General features: G+C 43.3%; 2 protein-coding genes across 2 annotated transcripts; one reads left to right on the top strand and one right to left on the bottom strand.

Annotated features, from left to right (window-relative positions):
* The first annotated feature begins 4769 nt into the window (after nt 1–4769).
* LOC122485251 (C-C motif chemokine 3) lies at nt 4770–6667 on the top strand. Its single transcript, XM_043583746.1, has 3 exons — nt 4770–4958; nt 5649–5763; nt 6188–6667. The coding sequence occupies exons 1-3, from the start codon at nt 4883–4885 to the stop codon at nt 6276–6278; spliced, it is 282 nt and encodes a 93-aa protein (XP_043439681.1). The 5' UTR covers nt 4770–4882; the 3' UTR covers nt 6279–6667.
* Nucleotides 6668–21963: 15296 nt separating this feature from the next.
* On the bottom strand, nt 21964–23907 carry LOC122485250 (C-C motif chemokine 3-like). Its single transcript, XM_043583744.1, has 3 exons — nt 23605–23907; nt 22892–23006; nt 21964–22488 (listed from the first exon to the last, which is right to left on the bottom strand). The coding sequence occupies exons 1-3, from the start codon at nt 23678–23680 to the stop codon at nt 22398–22400; spliced, it is 282 nt and encodes a 93-aa protein (XP_043439679.1). The 5' UTR covers nt 23681–23907; the 3' UTR covers nt 21964–22397.
* Between the last annotated feature and the right edge of the window lie 244 nt (nt 23908–24151).

Genomic DNA, 24151 nt, shown 5'->3' with positions numbered 1-24151 from the left:
ATTTCATTGCATGTATATACCAAAATTTTATTAACATTTTTATAATTGACCATTCTGTTACTTAGGTCAGCCCATTCAGGTGGTTCTAACTTTTCTCTATTATAAATCTAGCTGAGATCTGAAGGATGATTACCCAGGCAAAGAGTGTAGGGCGGGGGTTCATCAGGCAAAGAACAAGAGACCTGTGCTTTTTTTTTTTATTATATGAAATAGATTAACTAAAATATTTCAGAGAATGATAATAGTAACTAACACATAACACATGAGTCAGTCATATTCTAAGTCTTTCAGGGGTCCTCTGAAATAGATACTATTATTATCCCCTTTCATACACGAAGCACAGAGAGGTAAGTAACCTACAGAAGAACACACAGATAATACATGTCAGATTTAGAAATGATACCAAGGAGGTCTGCCTCCAGAGCATAAGGGAAATGTGCTTATTATAAATTTACCTTAAAAGCTTAAAAACCAAAGTTCTGTTATTATGATGTAAAATGTCTTTCAGTTTTACATTCTGCATGTCTATGAACAGTGGAATCCATGGGTTCCTCTTTTCCTTATCAAATCAAGGGAATTAATTAAATAGTGGCTTTTCTTATTTGCTGTAACTGTTAATCTCCACAGCTGCGATGGGATGTACCCATACTTATAGGATTTCACTCTGTCCTGTGACTTCCCAGGACAAGGTGACACCTCATTCATAGAAAGCAGAGGAGAGGCCTGCACTTTTAAGGAATTGCATGCAGTTCAGAGGGTGGAGCCTAAGTTTTCAGGAAATCTGAAGGTGGCAAGAGACAGACCAAAGAGGGAGGCAGGGGTCAGGTCACAGAGGAGAAGCTTCTGTTTCATGCTGGAAATAATGCAGTGTATTTGAAGTACTTTCAACAGAGATAGATAGAGACGATTTGAGCTTTAGGAAAATCACTTCGGATGCCACATGATGGGACAGATTAAAGAGAGGCAAAACTGGAAGAAAAAACAGTTGACAGGACACTCTTGCAGCTGTCATGGCAAGAAATGATGAGGGCCTGACCTAAGACAGTGGCAGTAGGAACAGTGAGAAGCAGATATACTTCATTTCCACTATAAGAGTTAGTGATTGAACAGATGCAAATGGGGAGGAGGGAGGAGGCAAAGGTGATTCCCAGGTTTCCGGCTTGGAAGTTCAGGAGGTGAGGATACTTTTTACTGAGTGGACAATATAGAAGGGGGAGTAGAGGGATGGGGATGGATCAAATCCAATACCAAGAGGTATGCCTTGATCTACTGTACACACAAAATGGCCAGAAAAAAATGACAAGAAGATCTCAAGACCGCAAAGGGTCTGGCTGCAGAAACAAGGGGCTACATCAATGAGACGTCTCTCTAGGATGCTAGAAGGGGTCCCCGGGGATATAGCTTCTGCCTACATGAAAGGTGGGGCCACACCTGAAAAAAGGGAGCCAAGACTGGGTCAAACAATTCATCTTACCAGTGAACCCACCCATGGAGCCCCTGCTGCCGAAGAGAGCAAGCTGAGACTGATGCCCAGGGAAGCAGAGCCACAGAGCCAGAAACTGGAAGGAAACCAATGCAGCAGGGCCAGGGCATGGGAAGCAGTGAGGAGGTAAGCAGAACAGGACATGGCAGTGATGTTACAGAACATGAATTGTTCAGCCAGGATTCCCTGTACCTTTGGCTGGGAAGCTCTGCTGACTGGGGTAGGGCCTCCAAGAGACTAGAATGAGCCAGAAATCTAGGACACAAGGTAAGCCCCTCCAGATTAAAGGATCCACCATGCTGACTGCTAGCTACTTTCTGTCCCCACCATCTCAGAAATTTTGGGTGTTCCACCAACGATCAATACCTCCACACCATGACCTTTCCGATTATTTCCTTCCTTTAGTATTTCAACCCCATAGTGGGACTTTGGACATAGCACACGCTGTCAGTGAAATCTTTCATTCACCAAATTATTCATTTATTCACCAAATATTTATTAAGCTCCAGTATGTGTCAGGCACTGTGGTTATCGTTGGAGATACCTTGCTAAATAACAGTGAAATATAAAACTGACCAATTCCATCTGTGTGATCTCAGGAAAGTCATTTCACCTGGAGACATCAAATTACCCCCTAGGAAATTTCTAAGACCCTTTCAACAAATTCAACCATCCAAAGGCCCCCTTATATAATTTGTTCAACATATGCGTATTAAGCACATACTTTGTATACAAGTATATTATTTTCCAATCCAGTAAAGGCACATATGACGAATGGTTATTTTCTTATTTGGGGGGATATGGAAAATCTTACAAATATATCAACACTAAGAGAAAATTTTGTATTCAGTAAAGTACCTTTATTAAAAAGAACAAAAATATAAGGAATAGACAAATAATTCATCATGTTATAATTATCATGGGCTAACATTTGGTTTAAATTAACCAACAAGATGTGACATGAATTCGGTTTAAAATTAGCAGGACATGGTCTAAATGTTTGGAGAGAAAATTACATAAATAAGTATAATGCAATGGGGTGAGTGCTATAATTATAGAGGTGGATAGTAAGGCCCGTTATCAGGAAAGTGGTTGATTCAGCAGTTTCCATTTCCTTTTTCTGGCCCTCCCAATTCATAGAATCCAATGCTCAGAAACTGAATCACAAGTTTGAAGGGGGTTCCCCAAGAAGTGAATGGAGGAGTGCAATTCAGGGTTTCGACTGAGGACTGGGGTAGATGGGGTGGGGTGAGGCAGAGGCACTGTCTGTGGTCTAGAGTTTCCAATGAGACAAGTGATAGACTCCTTTTTTGGAATTGACAGTAACAAGTGAAGGCACTTAGAAGCTGAAGCCCCGGGGAAACCTGCCATTGTCCTTGATCTTGCCTTTGCCTTTCTCAGGACGAGCATTAGCAATAGTAGCGATAGGATAAAAAGAGAGACCATGTGTTTTAAGAACAGGAACTTTACAGACACAGGAAGGACAGAATTCCTATGGTGTGATCTTGCTTTGCTTATATCCTCTTTCCCTCCTGTTCTAGTCCCTTTTGGGGGATTTCAAAGCCCTCCTGGTTTGACCCCAGTTTAGCTTCATTGTCCATATTTGCTCCACCACACAGCAGCTACACTGAACCACTCACTCTTCCCTCTGAACCAGCAAGCCCACACCTGTGACTGCACCAGCTGGCTTCTATTGCCACCTCATTCATATATGTTTAAATCCTGTGCACCTTTAAAGACCCAAGCAAAGTTCCATCTCTTCTGTGAAGCCTTCATAACTCCCTCCTCCCAGCGCTCTCTCTCTCTCTCTAAAAAAAAATTACTTTAATTAAAAAAATAACAATATTTCTCATTATAAAATTTGAATTACATTTATTAATTATATAATAATAAAATAATAAAAGATAGAAAAAATATAGAGATCTGGTTGAGAAAGTCGACCCTTTCACATGACTAACATTATGAATTGGAAAGAATAAGAAAGCTGTTTGAATTTGACATTATTTATGTAAATATCACACAGATTCCTTAAAATAGTTCAGAGATATGGAAATCAAGACTTCACTTTAACAAAGGCCATTGGACAGAAACTTTAGTGTATCAAAATTTTCTTTGAAATTAGACGATCGATAACAACTTACTTTCCAAATGGTGATGTTGTAAATGTTTTAAAACAAAATGTGTTCATAAATTGGTAGGCTGACCAGGAAGGTAATACACTCTTTCTTTTTAAAAGAAATGAAAAAAAATTCCAGAAAAAGGGGAAAACAAAAAAAAATTAATCACCTATGGACCATAGACACAAATATAACTACTATTGATACTTTGGGGCATTTATTCTCAATCTTTTTATTTTTTCCATGCCTAGTGTTTACATATATAACATATATATATATATATATATAGTTAAAATATTTGTCATATACGTGTGGATATACATATATACATATATTTGCATAACTCTTCATCTTGTACAATTTTTCTGATGTTATATTTACGTTATTTCACTTCATTCAGCTTAAGGACTTAATAAGAAAACAATCTAGATTTTACTTTATCATTCCCTAATAGAGGAAAATTTAGGTTTTCTTCTTTTAGAATCATAAATGATGCTTAGCCAGATATCTTTATGTTTCAAAATGCCTCCGTGTTTGGGTTTGTTTTTTTTTAGAACTCTTTCTAGAAATACATTTTCTAGGTTACGGGGTCTAAATTTTTTTAGGCTCCTGACATATTAACACCCACATCTAAAATAGCTTTCTGATCCTCTTCTAGTGTTAACCCAGTGCCTCTAGTCACTCAGTGACTGATGACTTTGCAGGCATTGGAGAAAGACCTCATGCTTCCTAGTTCCCTAGCGAGAATTCCTCAATTCAGTTCCCTGCATCCAAGAGAGGCAGGTGCCTCCCTCTGCCGCACCGTGCAGTTAGAGCAGCTGAGGAAGCACAGAAGTTTCAACTGTGTGGGAAAGATAGGGTTGGAGAGTTCACATATAGATCAGTTCTTATGGGAAGGGACCTGCTAAGAATAGCTTGGGTCAACACACAGCCCTCTCCTCCTGCTCATGGTTGTTGGGGGGTGAGAGGAACCATTTCCTCACAAGAAACCAGAACAGGTCATGAGTTGCAGGCTGAAACTTATAGCTCAGAGAAGCTATTCTTGGATATCCTGAACCCCTGTGGTCTCCCGGGACCCTGACTTGTGCAACACTCAGCGTGACAACACCACTGTGCTTAAAAATTTCCCTCTCCACCCCCGGATTCCATTTCCCCTTTCAACAGGGCTGCCTATAAAGAACGGGGGAGATGGCTTCACCCTCCAGAAGGACGCAGGCAGCAGTGAGCACCCAGGTCCATCTCTGCAGACAAACAAGCCACATCCCATCCTCTACTAAGCATCATGAAGGTCCCCGGGGCTTCCCTCGCCATCCTCCTCTGCACCATGGCCCTCTGCAGTCAGGTCTTCTCTGCACCATGTAAGTCTGTGTTGCTGCTACAGCTGTCCCCATTCTTGGTCCTCACAGTGGGACCACATCTATTTCTGTCTTGTGACCTTAAGAGCCCCCAAGAGAAAATAGAGAACTTCTCAAAGGGCTACCAAACATCATGCCTTTCTCTTCAAGACTTTTATTTTCATCTTTATTAAAGGGGTCTTAGCTGTGGGGTAGGGGAGTTCCAGTTCCATTTTACAGATGGCAAAATAGGGACCTAGACAAATAAGTTTGCAAGAGGCAAGATCCAATCTGGTGACCTCCCAGGGTGGGGGTCATTCTTCCCTTCATTCACCCTAGGTCCCCCTGGAGTTCTGTCCCTTGAACATCATATGAGAGATGTCCAAAGTTTCTCTTTAGCTGGGGGATAACTTCTTGAACCAGGCAAAATTTCTGGAGGGAGATGAGATAAGAGGGCAGTCTGTTTGGATGTCTGGATCACATCGAGAAACAGAGCCCACAACAAAGAGTCAAGGAGAAAGAAGGATACAGACAGAAACCAGGACAGAGGCAGGAGTATTTCTAGGCAAAGATGCCTAGTGCCTTCCAGTGACCCTGTCCCCCAGCCCACACCCTGAGCAAAGCTGTTTTCCTCCGATCTCAAGGGATCCAATCTCAGATCTCACTTTCCCTTCAGAACCGTGATCCAGGCTTGTTCTCTCTCTTCCCCCACAGTTGGAGCTGACACCCCAACTGCCTGCTGCTTCTCCTATGTCTCCAAGCAGATTCCACGCAAGTTCATAGCCGACTATTTTGAGACCAGCAGCCAATGCTCCAAGCCAGGGGTTATGTAAGTGCCAGTCCTCCTGCCCACCTCTGGGGGGACAGGGAGGGTCTGGAGTAGGGGCAGCACCCAAGGGCATAGACTGGCCAGAGGTGCCATCCTGGAATGGCTCAGCCCTCTGCAGCCAATAAGTATGTAGGACCCAGGTCTCAGGAGTGTGACTTGCCCCTGAGGGGCTTGCAAAGTCAGGGAGGGTTGATCCAGCCCAGAAGGAAGGGAGGGGAAAAAGGAGGTGGTCATTGGAATCCCCTGGGGGTGGGGGTGCTGAGTCAGTGAGAGAAGATCTCTGGACTAAGATAGGCAGAGGGTTCCTGAGAAAGTGGTCATGCCCTGAGCTGCCCAGGACAGAGAGTGGGATGAGGGACCACACTGGGCCCAAGATTCTCCTACTGGATCCCTCAGTATATAATCCTTCTATCCCCCTCCACAGCTTTCAAACCAGAAGAGGCCGGCAGGTCTGTGCTGACCCCAGTGAAGCCTGGGTCCAGGAATATGTGACTGACTTGGAGCTGAGTGCCTGAATGGCCTGGAAGCTTTGAGAACCCAGTGAAACTCAGTTGGCTGACCAGGGAGCAGAGGTCCAAGCCTTGGAAACACTGCTGTAACCTCCACATTTAACTCTCATGTGGCCTGGTTGTTGCCAAACAGCCACACTCTGGAACTCTTTTAACTTAAATTTCAACTTATTTATATTATTTAATTTTTGTTATTTATTTTCAATGTCATACTCTGTTTGGGACTGTTTTCTCTGAGAGATCCCAAGATATCTTCAGCATCCCCCCTTCGGTGACTGTCATAGTTTATTCTAGGCAGAAGTGGCACCAAAGCCACCAGACTGACATATGTGTATTGTTCAGGGATGTGTTCAGCCTGGAGAAATAATAAAGATGGTCTTTGGAAAGAAAACTGACATTGAATTTGGTTTGGTTTATCTGGGAAGTTGGAATCACTGGTCAAAAGACAAAAACGAGGCAGATGTGAAATGAAGGGAAATTGGAAAAGATGGAAGGGGAGTGAGCACAGAGATACTCTGCTTTACACTGGAGCCACATCTCCAGATTGTTAGAATTAAGAATATTTCCTAAATCAAATCATAATATACATACTACAGAAAAATTCATTATGGCAATAGATATTATGGCAAAAGTATTCATAGTGCATAATGCATAGAAATCAAGGTTTTTAAAAAAAGTTTTTTAGAATTTATTTATTTATTTATTTTTGAGAGACAGAGAGACAGAGAGAGAGAGAGAGATGGAGAGAGTGAATCCCAAGCAGGCTCTGTGCTATTAGCACAGAGCCCGATGCAGAGCTCAATGTCACTGTGAGATCATGACAGGAGCCAAAATCAAGAGTTGGGTGCTTAACCAACTGAGCCACCCAAGTGCCCCTAAACCAAGGTTTCTTAATAACAATTACTAACATATTTGAGACTATTCTAGGTTGAATGCTTTTATGCAGTGTCCATTTGATCCCCACAATGACACTACAGTTTAAGTACTGTTAATATCCTCATTTGATACAAGAGTAAACTCCAGCTGGGCTCAGAAAGGTTAAGCAGTTTGGCCAAAATCACACAGCAAAGTAAATGGAACAACTGAGTTCCAAAACTAGACCTTGATATAACTATAGACTCACTCTTAAACACTAGCAAAGTTATGTCCCAAAACACCATCCATCTGTACTCAAATCATAAGCAATGATTGTTTAACATACTCATATCATGGGGCACCTGGGTGGCTCAGTCAGTTAAGTGTCCGACTTTGGCTTAGGTTATGATCTCGTCGTTCATGTGTTTGAGCCCCACATTGGGGTCTGTGCTGACAGCTCAGAGCCTGGAGTCTGTCTCAGATTCTGTGTCTCTCTCCCTCTCTGCCCATACCCCACTCGCACTCTGTCTCTCTCTCTCTCTCAAAAAACCTCTTTGATCTTGCCCGCAACAACTTCTTACTATACATGTCTCTGGAGGCAAGGGAAACAAAACAAAAACTACTGGGACCTCATCAAAATAAAAAGCTTCTGCACAGCAAAGGAAATAATCAGCAAAACTAAAAGGCAATCGACAGAATGGGAGAAGATATTTGCAAATGACATATCAGATAAAGGGTTAGTATCCAAAATCTACAAAGAACTTATCAAACTCAACACCCAAAAAACAAATAATCCAGGGAAGAAATGGGCAAAAGACATCAATAGACACTTCTCTGAAGAAGACATCCAGGTGGCCAATCAACATATGAAAAAATGCTCAACATCACTCATCATCAGGGAAATACAAATCAAAACCACAATGAAATTCTCCTGACACCTGACACCTGTCAGAATGGCTCACATTAACAACTCAGGCAACAACAGATGTTGGCAAGGATGTGGAGAAAGAGGATCTCTTTTGCACTACTGGTGAGAATGCAAGCTGGTGCAGCCACTCTGGAAAACAGTACGGAGGTTCCTCAAAAAACTAAAAATAGAACTACCCTACGACCCAGCAATTGCACTACTAGGCATTTATCCAAGGGATACAGGTGTGCTGTTTTGAAGGGACACATGCACCCCCATGTTTATAGCAGCACTATCAACAATAGCCAAAGTATGGAAAGAGCCCAAATGTCCATCGATGGATGAATGGATAAAGAAGATGTATATATATATACACAATGGAGTACTACTCGGCAATCAAAAAGAATGAAATCTTGCCATTTGCAACTACGTGGATGGAACTGAAGGGTATTATGCCAAGTGAAATTAGTCAGAGAAAGAAAAAATTATATGACTTCACTCATATGAAGACTTTAAGAGACCAAACAGATGAACATAAATGAGGGGAAAAAAATAATATAAAAACAGGGAGGGGGACAAAACAGAAGAGACTCATAAATATGGAGAACAAACTGAGGATTGCTGGAGAAGTTGTGGGAGGGGGGATGAACTAAATGGGCAAGGAGCATTAAGGAATCTACTCCTGAAATCATTGCTTCACTATATGCTAATTTGGATGTAAATTTTAAAAAATAAAAAATAAAGTTAAAATAATAATAATCAATAAATAAACATGAAAAAATTCTTTTAAAAGACACTCATATCAGAATCCATTTCAGATATGGACCTGGGAATTTATATCTCTACCAACCTCATCATCCTACTGACCCTTTCAGTGGTTCTCACTACGCTTTTCCAAATGCAGTGTATTATTTGCAGAGAGTAACAGGGATATTGTACACTATTTCTGTAAAATCCATGCTCCACAAAGTAAATGGCTAATGTTAGAGAAGGAAAAGACAACCAGCCTACATGTGGAGCATGTAGGCTTATACTACAAACCTGCTTATAGGTTTAGCATGAAAGCTGAGGTACTTAATAGATGGGTTGCCCCATTTATAGTTATAACTATAACAAATGTACACTGAGCTAGAGCCCTTTCTGCAGAAGAGAAATTCAAAAGGCTTGTATGAAAACCAAACATGTATTAATTTTTATGAGCCATGATGATTTCATTGTGTTTAAAATAACCTAATTTTTGTTTCCAAAATTGGTTTAGAATTATAGTGATCAGACTCTTTAGAGTACAATTAAATGATCCTATTAAGCAAACATTAAAATGCACATACTATTTGACCTAGATACCATTTGCCCTAATTCTATTTCTAGGAATGTGTTTTGTAGCAGCACTACTAAAGGACAGGAATATGCAGGCACAAGGATATTCTTTTCAGCATGGTTTGTAAACAGCAAACTAATGGAAACAATCATGAGCTAAGGAGTAAATCAGTAGACAATTGAGATGCCCATCAAGGGAAAATTCTTCAGTCAGTAAAAAGAATAATACACATTCACATCTCTGGAAAATATGCATAATTCTATGTGCAAAAAGTGTGTTTACATCTAATATATGTATATATACTCTATATGCATGATTTAGAACTGTATGTATAGAATAATATTACTTTTGTTTTATTTTTATTTTATTTTTTATTTTGAGAGAGAGTGAGAGCAGGATCTGGGGAGAGGGGCAGAGGGAGAGAGAGAGGGAGAATCTTAAGCATGTTCCACATGCAGCCCAGAGTCCAATGCAGGGCTCAATCCCACAACCCTGGGATCATAACCTGAGCGAAGATCAAGAGTTGGATGCTCAACCGAGTCACTTAGACACCCTATTTTTGTTTTATTTTTAAAAGCCATATAGGGGTGCTTGGGTGGCTCAATCCGTTAAGTGGCCAACTTCAGCTCAAGTCATGATCTCACGGCTCGTGAGTCCAAGCCCTGCATCGGGCTCTGTGCTGACAGCTCAGAGCCTGGAACCTGCTTCGAATTCTGTCTGTCCCTCTCTCTCTGTCCTTCCCCTGCAACTACGTCGTGTTGTCTTGTGCTGTCTCTCTCTCTCTCAAAAATAATAAACATTAAAAAATTTTAAGTAATATATACATACGTATTTATGATGGCAAATATTTGGAAAGCTACATGTCAAGTAGCTAACTGTGGTTTATTAGAGGAAATGAAGATTATTTAGTTTTTAAGAATGGACACTTCTCCTTTTTATTTTCTGCCCTTCCCTTTTATTTTTCAGTGAGTATGCATTGCTTATCTCTCCTGCCTCATTTGACCCTATTCTTTGATAGGTGATATTCTGTCCATTGGAATAGCTGGTGATTCTGAGTTGCCACAGAGAAGATAGAGCTCATGGTGACAAGTCATAACAGTTTTGATGCCATAATGGCTTTTATATAATGAGGGCAATGGAACCAACAAGTCCTTTGCCCAAGACTTTCATACCAAATACAATACCACACACAACGCTCTCATACCACACACAAAGCTCCTCTCAGGCAATGTCTTACAATCCCCTTCCACTATGAGAGGCCCTGTTCCTGTAACACCATTACCACCGACACCCATAACAAGTGTGAAGTACTATCATAATGAGAGACTTTGTTCCCAAAGAAGCGATGAAGCTATCACTGTTTCTTCTCTATTGGTGTCCCAGCATCCTGGGACAAACAATATCTGCTTATTTACACTGAATGATTTCTTAAGGTCCAGAAACCCAAAGCCAAATGAAAAGCTTAACCATGTCCAACATTGCCGTAAATACAAATTTTGTGAACAGAGTAAACAGAACAATGACCCCCATGGGGGGCCTGGCGGGAAGAAGAATGGCAATTGCATTGTTAACAAGCTTATGGGGCATTTCAGAGACTGAGATGTGACTGAGATCCTTGGTCAGCCTCTTAGGTTGACTTCCCTGGACTCATCTGAGAAGTGCACTGGGGAGGAACCCTTTTCTGAGGACTGCCTATTCCTGTCTGTGTGAGCTAGGAGCCTGGGGTTGCCTTAGGGGTTGAGCAATCAACGGTCATTTCTGGCTGGTCTTGTGGTTTCCTTGATGATGTAATACCCTTCTAATGATGGTAGGTTTCTGATCTCTCTGCTTCTGATCAATTCCATGGGTTGGATAACCAGAAGCAGAGAGCTTGTCCAGCGATATTTTTGCATGTTAACTGAGGGTGGGAATGTGTGCTTCATAGCACAGGCCTCAGCACTGCAGTCACCATGACACCTCTGGCCTCAGCAGAGGTGGGGCAATGTGGAGAAGTGACAGATAGCCGATGCCTCACCCCAAGCCACGTCTTCCCTGTACCTTCACATAGAGCAGACTGTCTTCCTTAAGTAAGGAGGAGAAATATTTCATAGAAGAAGGTGGGGAAGGGGAGTTAGAGGTGCAGAAATAGGTTCTTTCTTATTCTGTTTCTCATCTCCCTGCCTCTGCTTGCACCAACTTTAGCTTTAAGTAGAAAACTCTGCATTTCTAGCACTTAGAGATTCCAGATTATTGGCTCTCAGTCATCAGGTTGGAAAAGCTTTTCTTAGCAAAGCTGAATTTTGTCCTTTTCTGGTTTCAGATAAGGCGATTTCAATGTAGCCTAAACTCTCAAGGGAGTTCACTGATGGATGCAAGAAGTAGCTATTATAGTCCAATATTTAACTCTTTCCTATCAAATTCCTTAATGTTGCAAACTTATTAGGTGGCACAGAGCCTTAGCACCAAGAGATGATAGTGCTCTGTTCAACCATGTAAGGGTGATTCTCAAACGGTGGTGCCCAGACAACAGCATGAATATCAACTTGGGAAAATATTAAAAATGCAAATTCTGGGGCACCTGGGTGGCTCAGTCAGTTGAGTGTGTGACTTTGACTCAGGTCATGATCTCGCGATTCGTGAGTTTGAGCCCCACATCGAGGTCATTGCTATAAGCACAGAGCCCACTTCAGATCCTCTGTACCCTTACTCTTCTCTTTGCCCTTCCCCCACTTGTGTGCTCTCAAAAATAAATAAAAATATTTTTTTAATTCAAATCCTGAGCACTCCCCTCTCCTGTCTGTAGGGGGTGGAGCCCAGCAATCTGTTTTCACGAGGCTCCAGATAATTCCCATGCACACAATGTTTAAAAACCACTTCCATTTAACGAGGTCCTTGGCAAATTCCTACCTCAGTTTAGTCGATCCCACACTTCAATTGGGAGCTGTTACTTTTAACAGACCCTTTATCTCTGCATAGACACAGGTCTCTGCATTTGTGAAGGTGCTGGTAGTTTGAAGGAGGAAAACAAGCAAACAAACCTAACTTAAAGAGGCTTGAATAAATGAGGCTTACGGACCCAAGACTGAAGGGTACTGGCTCCAGGCAAGGCTGCATACAAGCAGCCCTGTGGCCTCCCACCGTCCTATTTTCTTCTCTGATCTCTCATCCATGTCAGAGTCCCAGGATGGCTGCCAGTAGCTTCCAGCGTTACATGAATCTTGCTCGTTGTCCACAGGGAAGAGAGGCTGGGTCCCCATTGAAGAAAATCCCTAAGTTGTTTCGGATTTGATTGACCCTCACATCAGAAACACAATTTCTAACCAATCTCTGTGGCCACGGGGATGTGTTCCATTGATTCGCTTAAGCTAATCAAGGCACATAACTGGATCGGTGAGTTAGATGAATGTCATGTAATCTTAAAGTCTGGCGTTATACAGAAGAAGGTAAAGTGGGTTTCTGCTATCAGGAGGGTTGTAAATAGATGCTGTTCAGAAAAAAAACATGTGTTCGCTGTAATATGTTTGCCTTTTTCCAGTGCACTTTTTTCCTGATATATGAAAGGCGCTAACACTTTATATGTGATGAGGGCTTTATATCCTTTGCTTTCTGGGTTAGGAACTGTTATCTTCTACCTTCCTGTATTATTTTATTTTTTTAAGTTTATTTATTTATTTTTGAGAGCAAGACAGAGAGCATGGGAGCGGCAGAGAGAGAATCCCAAGAAGGCCCTGTGCTGTCAGTGCAGAGTAGGATGCAGGGCTCAATCCCATGAACCATGAGATTATGACCTGAGCCAAAATCAAGAGTCAGACACCTAGCCAACTGAGCCACTCAGGCGCCCCATGAATTACTTTATTTTTAAGAAGACACTGACTGGGGCGCCTGGGTGGCGCAGTTGGTTAAGCGTCCGACTTCAGCCAGGTCACGATCTCGCGGTCCGTGAGTTCGAGCCCCGCGTCGGTCTCTGGGCTGATGGCTCAGAGCCTGGAGCCTGTTTCCGATTCTGTGTCTCCCTCTCTCTCTGCCCCTCCCCTGTTCATGCTCTGTCTCTCTCTGTCCCAAAAATAAATAAACGTTGAAAAAAAAATTAAAAAAAAAAAAAAAAGAAGACACTGACTTGTGTGCTTCCTGTTGCCTTATAAATGACCATTCCTCAAATAGGAGGCTAAAGAGCATTAAGCTCTTCAGGGTACAAAACCAACCACCAAAAACCCATGCTGCATGTCCACTCCAGGACATACTAAGTGGGGTAGAGCTGGCCCTACCACAAGCATCACCCATGCTGCTTCATATAAACATCAGACTTGGGATGGGGAAAAGGAGAGTACTCTCAGAAAAATGAGCCACCATTACTGAGCTTGCCCATAGTGAGGCAGAGAAGAGAATCATTTAATATTGGATGGACAAAGGCATAGATGATAGGGGACACCTCATACTTACTTCTTTTATTTCTCTTCCTTCCTGGAAACAGCATTCCCAAAAAATATATGGGATTGACCACATCCCAACACACTGAATGGGTCCTGATGAAAACAAGCCAATTTGCATTTTTTTTACCTCATCATAACATAAGCATTTCCCATGACATTGCACTATTTGAAAAAAATTTTTTTTTATTTTTTTAACGTTTATTTATTTTTGAGACAGAGAGAGGCAGAGCATGAACAGGGGAGGGTCAAAGAGTGGGAGACACAGAATCCGAAACAGGTTCCAGGCTCCGAGCTGTCAGCACAGAGCCAGACGCAGGGCTCGAACTCACGGACCATGAGATCATGACCTGAGCTGAAGTCGGCCGCTTAACCGACTGAGCCACCCAGGAGCCCCTGACATTGCACTATTTGTAAAGCCTTCCTAACAGTAAATCAAGTGAAGATACAATGATTTTTGTCATTATTTCCATATTGCAGGTGACTTAAACTTGGCCCAAATTTGAATTGCTATCAATATGCTGGAGACCAAATGTTCTAATGTACAAATATTTTTCCATATTTGAATTCATTTACATAGGAAACAGACTCCTAGACATAGATTATCAAGGTCAAAGGCTAAGGTCATTTTAAGATTCCTTGTGTGTATCAGTGCCCACATCCAACACGTCTTTATGCCATTTGCCTTGTGCATTTAGGGGCCCTTGTGGAATATCTCTGGAATGAGCAGTGTTGGAAAGACTGCCTACATGTTCAATTGCTCCTGAAGCCCAGGTTTTGTTCATGGAGCTCTGTCCACCTGGGTATGATTTAAATTGGGTGTGCTGGTCAGGACTCATGGCATCATTGTGTGTCACATCTATCAATTTAGAACAACTATGGAGTAACACAGAAGTTTTTGCTCTGCCGGGGAAACTATGACTACAGAGCTCTAGTGAGAAGGACCCAGCTAAGTGTGGTCCTGGGATGACACCAACATCTCACCTCCTCTTGCTGTAGAAACCACTTCCCTATAAACAGCCCCAGTCAATTGAGCACTCAAACAATTCTTGCAAATACCCTGAGCCTTGTGGTTACCCAAGACCCCTCTTGTATATACAATTCAATAAGCCATCACTATACTTAAAAATTTCCTCTCTCGTCACCCTCAGTTTCCATCTCCCCAGGGTCCAGAGCTCACCCGGCAGGGGCGGTGGGGTGGGGGGGACTCCAGAAGAAGGCTGGCAACAGACAGCCTTGTTCTGGCCCACATTCTTGGGCCCCCTCTGTCCTCCTCACCATGGCCCTCTGTTCCCAGCCTGCCTTTCATGACCCTCCTGCTGCTATTTCCTGTTGCAGTCCTTCTCTCTGCTGGGGTCAGACCATATTGCCAAAGTCCTATGGATAGCAGTACCCAAGCAAAATAGAAAATTTCCCAAGGAGTTTTCAAAATGCCCTGGGCTATCTATTCAGGCAGCTCTTCTTTCCAAAGGAGTTTTAGCATCCTAGTCTATGTACCTGGAGGGCAGGATGGGGACTTGTCTTGTTTTGGGAAGAGGAAGACTGAGTGGGTTTTCAACAGGAGGCAGAATCCAGCTTCAATTGCTTCCCAGTGATCAATTGAGTAGCAAACTCATCCCAGTACTTCCTTATAGGTGATTTACAAAGACAGTCTTTTGTTGGAAAAATCTCTTCCAGCAAGGTTAAGTTTCCCCAATAGAACTGGAACAAGTGGCAGACTGTTCCATTAGCTGCAGAGAGAGAGACCAAACCTCAGACTAGAGGAAAAACAGTTGGTAGAGGAGTCTGTCAGTCCAAGATGGCACCACAAGAAAATCCTGAACTCACCTCCTCCCATAGATACACCGAGTGTTCAGCTACACAGGGGACAATTTCCTCTAAAAAGACCAGAAAACTAGCTAAGCAGCCATGTTACATGGGCAAATGAGAAAAGTCACATGGAGGTGGGTTGGAGAGACTGAGACATGATCTCACAATAAACTTCCCACCCCTCACCCGCTTCCCACCCCTGCACTGTGATGCTCAGTCAGGAGCTTCTCCCTGAGGAGCTAAGAGACCCTACTCCACATCAGGCACCCCAACTGTTAAGACTTGCACCAGAGAGATGAGCCTCAAACACCTGGCTTTGAAAACCAACAGGCCTCGAATTCACCAGACCCAAAGTGTTGAGCAAACTGGAAAACCCAGCGAAGCACCCAGACTGCAGGGTCTATCAGGATATCCTCCCAGATGGAGGCACCATTTTTGCCCTCTCCCTTTACCTGGCTCCACAGCAGCACACTGGCATCCCAGTTTTTGTGGTGCATTTCTGGTCTCATGGGACTATAGCAGCAGAGACTACCAATTGGGGAGAAGAGGCTACCACACTCAGGGTACTGCACAAACAGCGACACACACACCCTCTCTCTGTAAAACCCTGTTTCCTTGCCCTGGTACTTTGGCCTGAGGTAACTGACCTCCATAGCTAAAATTTAAAACTACTTGGGAAGTAGAGGCATTTTGTAATGATAGTACACCCACCCATATGCCTGTGATGTTCAGCTTCTATGAATGTTGACATAATTGTAAGTAACATCAAACTCCATTTTCTAGGAAGTATTAATTATAAGGGAATTATGTCTGCAAAAAAAAAAGCAAACAAAAAAACCTAGGGGTTTACAGGGATTTTCTCCTTTGGGACACTGACAGGTGTTGGCATGCCTTCAGCAACCAAGAACTATCAAAAATAAAACTGGATGCTTGGAGAGTCACAAAGTTTCAAGAGATACCAAGAGCTGGGGCGAGGTTGGATGATGTTTCCTGTCTTACACGAGGCCATTTCCTCAAGACTCAGAGAGGTGGCTGTTTCATCTAATACGTAGAAACAAACACAGAGTCAAGCAAAGTAAGGAAACAGAAGAACATGTTCCAAATGAAAGAACAAGATGAAACCTCAGAAAAGAGAGAGAGAGGATTCTTACTATTGAACAATGCTAACTCCATCTTCTTTCTTCTGACTTTATCATTGGGCAGAAGGAGATGGCTCACTTATTCCAATGAAAAATGACTCGGGCTCAGGCTGCTCCTTTCCTCACCGTAGTCAAAGGCCCTCAAGCATCTGCTGCTTTTTCTATGTCCCCTGGCAGATCCCTACCAAAATGATAGGTGGCTATTATGAGACCAGTAGCCAGAGCCACATAAGGGCTGGTCCTCTTGCCCATGGGGAGAGGCAGGACATGCAGGAATGGAGCCAGTAGGACTTTGCATAAGAAACAGCCTGTGAAGGCATCAGCAGATTCCATTCTAGGAAACCCGGAGCTCTGAGGTCCTATCCAGTGGCAGAACACAAGGAGAGGCCACGGGAGTGTTCTCTAATCTGGTCTGGGACCTGGGAGCCAGGGAAGAGCTGCCCTAGTCAGAGAAGAAAGAGTAGGAAATGACAGGGGAGAGAATTCCTGAGGAAACCCCCTAAGTCATTGGGGAAAGGTCTAGGAATCTGAGGTTGGAGAAATAGTCCCAAGAAAGTAGGCAGATTCTCAGCTTGCCAACACAGAGCGAGGGTCAGCGGGATCAATGAGGGACCAGGAAATCTGCTGATTCCTCAATTTTTATAATTCTATCCTTCTTCACAGCTTCCCAGCCAAAGAGGCCAGAGGTTGGTGCTAGCTCCATCAAGTCCTAGTGCCAAGTACATCATTGACCTTGGCACTGAACCCTGAGTGACCTGGAAGCAACAAGAAACTGGTTACGTCTGTGGGCAGATTAGGTAGCAGGGACCTGAGCTCAGGGAATGTTCCTTCAACTCCTGAAGCTACTGTGCTAAGTGCTGGTTCTGGGCCTCTTCTTGATGTCAATTTAAATTTATTTAGACTGATTTTTGTAATGTGTTTCCATGCATTCTTGGCCACGTGCAGGGAGAGATCCTACCATACTCTTTCACACACACACACACACACACACACACCCCACCTCCAATCACACAGTGGTTGACACATAGGGTATAGGTGAGTGCTTATGTTTAGCTTTTTCAAGGGGGAAACTGTTTCAAAACCATCAACCAACAAATACTTATAGAATGTTATTTACCACTTCCGTGTTCAGCTGTGTGAAATAATGGAATTTCTTAAAAGCAAACCAGTCTTTCGGGTGATTCTATTGGTTTTGTTTTGTGACAAAGTCAGGCTCTCTGGTTGGAAAAATTATGGGGGCAAAGAGTAGGAAAATCTGAAGAGGAGAACTCAGCAGGAAGGAAATGACAATTATACCAGTATCTACATTTTCCTGAAAGTTAAAAATAAAACATTATGTTAGAAAACAATGATTATTCTATAAAATATTATGCACCTAGCACATAATGTATATGTACTAAGCATATTCATTCTTAATAAAAATTCATGCATTTAAGTTTATTTTTCTCATGAACCAAGATTTCTTAAGAATTATGCACTGTCCTATAAATCCTAACAATTTCACCAAGGTTTCCATTTGACAGAAGATGAAATGTCAGCTCAGAGAGTTAAAACAACTTGGCCATCGTCATTCAGCTAATAAATAAGATGCAAACCTGTGCCAGCATTTCTCAGAGCATCCCAGAACCACCAGGGATGGTTGTTTAAAATGTTCACAATAGGGGGCACCTGGGTGACTCAGTCAGGTAAGCATCCCACTTCAGTTCAGGTCATGATCTCGTGGTTCGTGGGTTTGAGCCCAGTGTCGGGCTCTGTGCTGACAGCTCAGAGCTGGGAGCCTGCTTCAGATTCTGTGTCTCCCTCTCTCTCTCTCTGCCCCTTTCCCACTCACCTCTGTCTCTCTGTCTCTCTGTCTCTCTGTCTCTCAAAAGTACATACACATTCTTAAAATTTTTTTTAAGTTTAAAAAATGCTCACAGTAGAATTCCTTGGGTTTGGATCTACAGATCCATACTTTTAGCGAAACTTCAAGTGATTTTACATGCACAGAGGACCAAAAACCAATGAATTCATCAACAAGGATTTACCACTCTTTTCTTTTTCTTTTTTTTTAATTTTTTTAACTTTTATTTATTTTTGAGACAGAGAGAGACAGAGCATGAACGGGGGAGGGGCAGAGAGAGAGGGAGACACAGAATCGGAAGCAGGCTCCAGCCTCGGAGCCAACAGCCCAGAGCCCGATGCGGGGCTCGAACTCTCGGGGCTCGAACTCACGGACCGCAAGATCGTGACCTGAGTCAAAGTCGGATGCTCAACCGACTGAGCCACCCAGGCGCCCCACCACTCTTTTCTTAATAAAGTGCATATAGTAATAGACATGTTACCTGGATATAAGTTTCCTAGAATCCATGCTCTACAAAAGCAGTGGCTAACATTAGAGATGGAAAAAAATAATCAACCAATATACAAAACAAGACTTCTATTGTGAATGCCAAATTATTTAGATTATGTAGATTAGTGTTAGCAAGCTATAGTCCTCAGAACAAATCCATCACGATGCCTGTCTCTGTAAATAAAGTTTTATTCTATTACATAGTGTCTTTTCCACTACGGTGGCAGGGTTGATGCTTGCAATAGAGACTGTATGCCTGCAAAACCATAAACATTTACTATCTGACCCTTTGTAAACAAAGTTTGCTGACTTCTGGCCTAGATGATGTTTTTAAGTATAAGAAAGGTAGACTCAGCCATGGTCTCTGTTGTAAAATTTAAGAGGGAGAAATTCAACATACATACGAGAAATGCAAGCATATATTAATTTTTTGGATAAGGCATACTTACTTCATTTTGTTTTAAATGATCTATTTTTTTTAGTATCAAAAAGTGGAATTTTTTATAGGGTTTTCAAAGAGCAATGGCACAGTTCCTACCAAATGTTTAAATGTACATACTCTTTACTCTAGCTATGTTATTTCTAGGAATCCGGTGGGAAACTCAGTCCATGTGGTAGAAACACAGCTGCTCCCAATACTTCTTTCTTTCCCCCCTCCTCCTTCCCCTTCTCTCCTTCTCTCTCTGTCTCTGTCTCTCTCTTTCAGGGGTCCTCTGTGTGCATAGTTCCCTGATGAACAATATCATTTGCTAACTCTCAGGGGAGACAGAAAGGAAATAGAATGGCTAGCCTAGTGGGTTCCACCTTTGTGAAGGTAAGGTCATCCCCTTTCCTCCTCTCAAAGCCCAATGAAGGGGTTTCAAGGGGGTAACTTGTAAAACCTGAAAGTGCCTACAAGCAAAGTGATTCAATTTACAGCTTCATCCTAGGATGAAGCTCTAAAATTGAAGGGAAATCAGAAATGCAGAAAGAAACATGGTTAATCATCATACTTGAGGACCATGTATCCAAAGCTTTGGATCAAGCTTTGCCTGAAGCTAATCTACTTCTTGAAGCTTCAGTTACGTGAGCTAACAGGTTCCCTTTATCCCTTAGGTCAGATTGAGTCAGCCTTTCTGGTACTATAACTCAAAGTATCCCTAACTGGTGCAGTGCCATAAGTAGCACACACCCCACAACGAACGTATAATTGGCTGAGGGAAGAAGCTGAGGTCGAAGTCAGTGAGGACACCTCCAGCTGGTTACCCCCATGGCTTATTATGTATTCTTAGTATGTCCATCTTCTTAGCACGGTTGCATCAAACAGGAAAATTCAGGATGTTGGAGACTGACTAACTCTTGCATAAATCAGTAAAGTCTATTGAGAAAGAGATTTGCTCACTTTGAAATTGGTGTGTCTGATAGCAGAAAGGGGGAAAAAATAGTTTCCTTAAGAGAAGCCCTTTTCTGGCTTGCTGCTGCACACCAAGCTGATTGCACACCAGTGACCTGGGGCTTGCTGACTAGAAAAGCAGAGTTCTCCACTGCAAGGTGATGTTAGTACAAGCAGAAATGGGAAGATGGGAGATTAGGAAGGATGAAAAAACAGGGCCCAGAAACAGTCAGATCCATCCTCTCTGCAGAACCCCTCCTCCTTTTAAATATTTATCTTGTGGACAAAATGAACAATCACATTCTTCATGAAGAAAGAGCTAGGATGCAGCCAGAGGCGGGGAGTTGGTCATACCCATGGATGGCACTGTTTCAGCAGCAGAGGGCAATGTGGAGATAGAAGTCAGTGACACAGGGGAGAGGGTATGTCTCTAAAAGGGAAGACGCGCTGTGCTGCAAGAGAGGCATTCTGAACCCACTTCTAGCAGTGACCTTGACTGACAGATTCTCTGCATCCAAATAACCATCCAGTGGAAGTGACCCAAACCAGATCAGAAGGCTTGAAAAATTAGAAAGGAGCCATGTTGACTCTGAAACCCCAAAGGCTGGCCCAAACAGCTGATGACTACACCCCAACAGTGGTTCTCAAACTGACTGTGTGTTAACATCACCAGGGGAGTTTTAAAATCACTGATGCCCAGCCCCACCTAACTAAACCTGAACTAAATTCATAACACTGCAGTTTTAGAAAGCTTTCCCCAGTGATTCTAACATGAAATCCAGGTTGAAAAGCACTGCTTTGAACTTAATCCAACCCTTAGGCATCCATATCCAGCAAGAAATAGACAACCTCTATAAAAGTATTCACCCTAAGTGGGGTTCCCAGATAAAACACAAGATCCCCAGGTAAATTTGAATTTCAGATATACAATGAATAATTTTTATAAGTATATCCCAAATATTGGTTGCATGGGACATACACTAAAAAATTATTCATTCTGTAGTTTTATTTATAATTCTGACCACTGTAGCCACCAAGCCTCCCCCCAGATATGGCTATGGAGAATATTCTCCCAGAAAGTAGAGTGTGGAACAACAGAGAAGCTGATCAGGGCTCTCAGCCAGCTGGCAGGTAGGTAGCCCTTGCAGGCAGGTTTGCCAGAGTGTCACTGACATAGGCTCCCAATCCCCCAGCACTTGCTAAGCCCTCAATGGACATCAACCATCATTCTGAAGAAAGCTTCACTTGTGAAAATGAACTCACATGCACCAATATATACCACAGTGTGCGTCATCTTGGTATTCATTTAAGTAGAAAGATTTCCTAGATTGCATCAATTATGATTTGGTGATAAAACAATGAGTCAGTTTCAACTTTCCAGGAAAGTATCTCCAGGAAGTGTCTGGCACCACGGTATTGGCACTCTGTCCCTTTCTTGTGGTTTCTGTCCCTCTTCAGAGGTCTTGAAACTCCCCCCCACCCCCAGTATTCTTCTCAACCTGTGGCTCTGATTAGTTGGGAAACCACAATCAATGGAGTCATCACAAGGAAAATGCTGGTTTACCTTTTATATAAGGACCTTCAATATTTTGAAGAGCCGTGCTGGGCAAAACCACTCCGTAAACATTTGTTGTTTGATATATATGATACAACAGCTACAAGACAGTGCCAATCCTGCTGACTGATCCACATATTGAGTGTGAGAATAGAAAAGGGAGGGTCGTGGGGAGGTGGAGAGGATGTTGTGAGATGTCAGCAGAAATATTTGTTACATCACACAATTCAACAATGGAAATAAATTACAAAAGTTAAATAAGATACAAAAACTAAAATTAAAGTTAAAAAGGGCTGTAGCGTGTGGCTGGGGGTGGGGGTGTGACCCATAGGAGAGGTGCCTCCAGAATTCCAAGGTCATTGCCTTGGCTCAGGTGACTGCCCCCCCAGTCTGCACATAGATGTAACACCTTTCTTGTAGCTTCTAGGCCACTCAGGCGTTCAGCTCCAGGTTGGTGATGTATTCCTGGACCCAGGCCTTCCTGGGGTCAGCACAGATCTCTCGGCCTCTTTTGGTTTGGAAGCTGTGGAGAAGGGTGGAAGGATTACATACTGAATAATCTAGCAGGGGAATCCTGGATCCACTGTGATCCCTCCATCCTCCTCTGCCTCAGACCTCTCAGGGTCTATCCATATGCTCACAAAATGTGCCCTCAATCTTGGGGATCATGACCTTCTCTAGGTCTCCAGTGGGAGTCCACTCAGAAAGCCAACCTCTTACTGTCACCTCAACTCTCTCTTCCCTCTGTCCAGGGACAGGTCTTCCAGGACTCCCTACAGGCACCAGACCAGGTGAGAAAACATGGCAGTGGCCTCCCTTGGCATACTGTGCTCTGATGGGTCTCAGAAGGCTGAATCCTTCAAGGGGTGCCTCACCCCAGACCTCCCATCTCCTTCCTTAGGCTGAGCAGGAAGACTGGGCCTTACATGACACCGGGCTTGGAGCATTGGCTGCTGGTCTCATAATAGTCGACCACAAATTTGCGTGGAATCTGCCGGGAGATATAGACGAAGCAGCAGGAGGTGGGGGTGTCAGCACCAACTGAGAGAGACAGAACAGAAAGACCCTAAGTCACTCTTCAGAAGAAAGGACAAGCCAGGCACTCCCTGAGGGTCAGGAAGAACTGGAAGAAGACAGTATTTCTCTGGAGTGGCAATGTGGGTACAAAGAGATCCAGAAGGAAGAGATCTTTTCCTGGACATTTTTATTTCTGTGTCTCTCTTTCAGTGTCTATCTTGGCTTGGGGGTCTCTCTGTCTCTCTGTAGGGAATTGAGTTTTCTAAACAAACTACTCCTTTTCTGCCTCTCCCTGGGTAGTTGCATCTGGAATTCATGAGGAGAGCCAAGGCCACACCCCTGGGAACCAGTTGGACACAGATTCTACCTCTTGTCGAAATCCCAGTTGGGCGTCCATTTTTCTACCCTTAGAAAGGGACTTCCTCCCACTCTCTCCCAGAGCTGGACAACAGAATTGCTAAAACCTCATGGGAAAGAAAATCCTTCTCAGGAAATAGTCTCTGAGATCTTTCTGAAGTTCTCTACTTGGAGCGGCTAAGCCACAAGACTTTGGCCTTGTGGTCCAAGCCACAGGCAGATAGCAGGAGGGCAGGGCAAGAGGGAGAAGGGAAGACAGACTCACAAAAGGAAGAGCAGGTCTGGGAACAGAGTGTCGCGGTGAGAAGCAGGACAGCCAGGGCAGCCTTGGGGACCTCCATGTCGCTGGGCAGCAGAGTGTGAGATCAAGCAGTGGCCAAGCAGAGCTGACACTGGGGACTTGCAGCCACTGCCTCCTTCTGGGGTCTAAGCCATGTCTTCTCTTTATAAGCAGCCTCAGGGCATTAAAAGATAGAAAGTTGAGGAAACCAAGGTGGGTGGGGTGGATTTTAAATCGTTGGTGTTGGTGTCATGCGTGAGTTGCATAAAGCCAGGAGAGCTCTGGGTGGCCTCAAGGGTTCAGGTTATTTGCAACAACGGTTTGGTTGCCTACTTGAGGAGGAAATGGTTCCCACAGTGAGAGGAGGTGAGATGCTGGTGTGACCCAGTTAGCTGGCGCCTTCTCACAAGAGCAGATCCATCCATCAAGCATTTCACCCAAGGGGCCTTCTGATATGCACCCCAGCTGTTCAAATGGCATCGATGTGACACAGGTGACAATGCCATGGAGTCTTGAAAAACACACCCCATGC

This window comes from Prionailurus bengalensis, chromosome E1, assembly GCF_016509475.1.
Source record: "Prionailurus bengalensis isolate Pbe53 chromosome E1, Fcat_Pben_1.1_paternal_pri, whole genome shotgun sequence".
In the NCBI taxonomy this organism is placed as follows: domain Eukaryota; kingdom Metazoa; phylum Chordata; class Mammalia; order Carnivora; family Felidae; genus Prionailurus; species Prionailurus bengalensis.
Note: the sequence above shows the minus strand (reverse complement) of the source record. Positions and strands in the feature narration are given on the sequence as shown.

Excerpts from the sequence above, each read along its gene's own strand:
- LOC122485250 (XM_043583744.1), bottom strand. The coding sequence starts at position 23,680 with ATGGAGGTCCCCAAGGCTGCCCTGGCTGTCCTGCTTCTCACCGCGACA. Across the intron at positions 23,007-23,604 it reads CCAGACCTGCTCTTCCTTTT|TTGGTGCTGACACCCCCACC; the intron begins GTGAGTCTGTCT and ends TGTCTCTCTCAG. Across the intron at positions 22,489-22,891 it reads TGCTCCAAGCCCGGTGTCAT|CTTCCAAACCAAAAGAGGCC; the intron begins GTAAGGCCCAGT and ends CCTTCTCCACAG.
- LOC122485251 (XM_043583746.1), top strand. The coding sequence starts at position 4,883 with ATGAAGGTCCCCGGGGCTTCCCTCGCCATCCTCCTCTGCACCATGGCC. Across the intron at positions 4,959-5,648 it reads TCAGGTCTTCTCTGCACCAT|TTGGAGCTGACACCCCAACT; the intron begins GTAAGTCTGTGT and ends CTTCCCCCACAG. Across the intron at positions 5,764-6,187 it reads TGCTCCAAGCCAGGGGTTAT|CTTTCAAACCAGAAGAGGCC; the intron begins GTAAGTGCCAGT and ends CCCCCTCCACAG.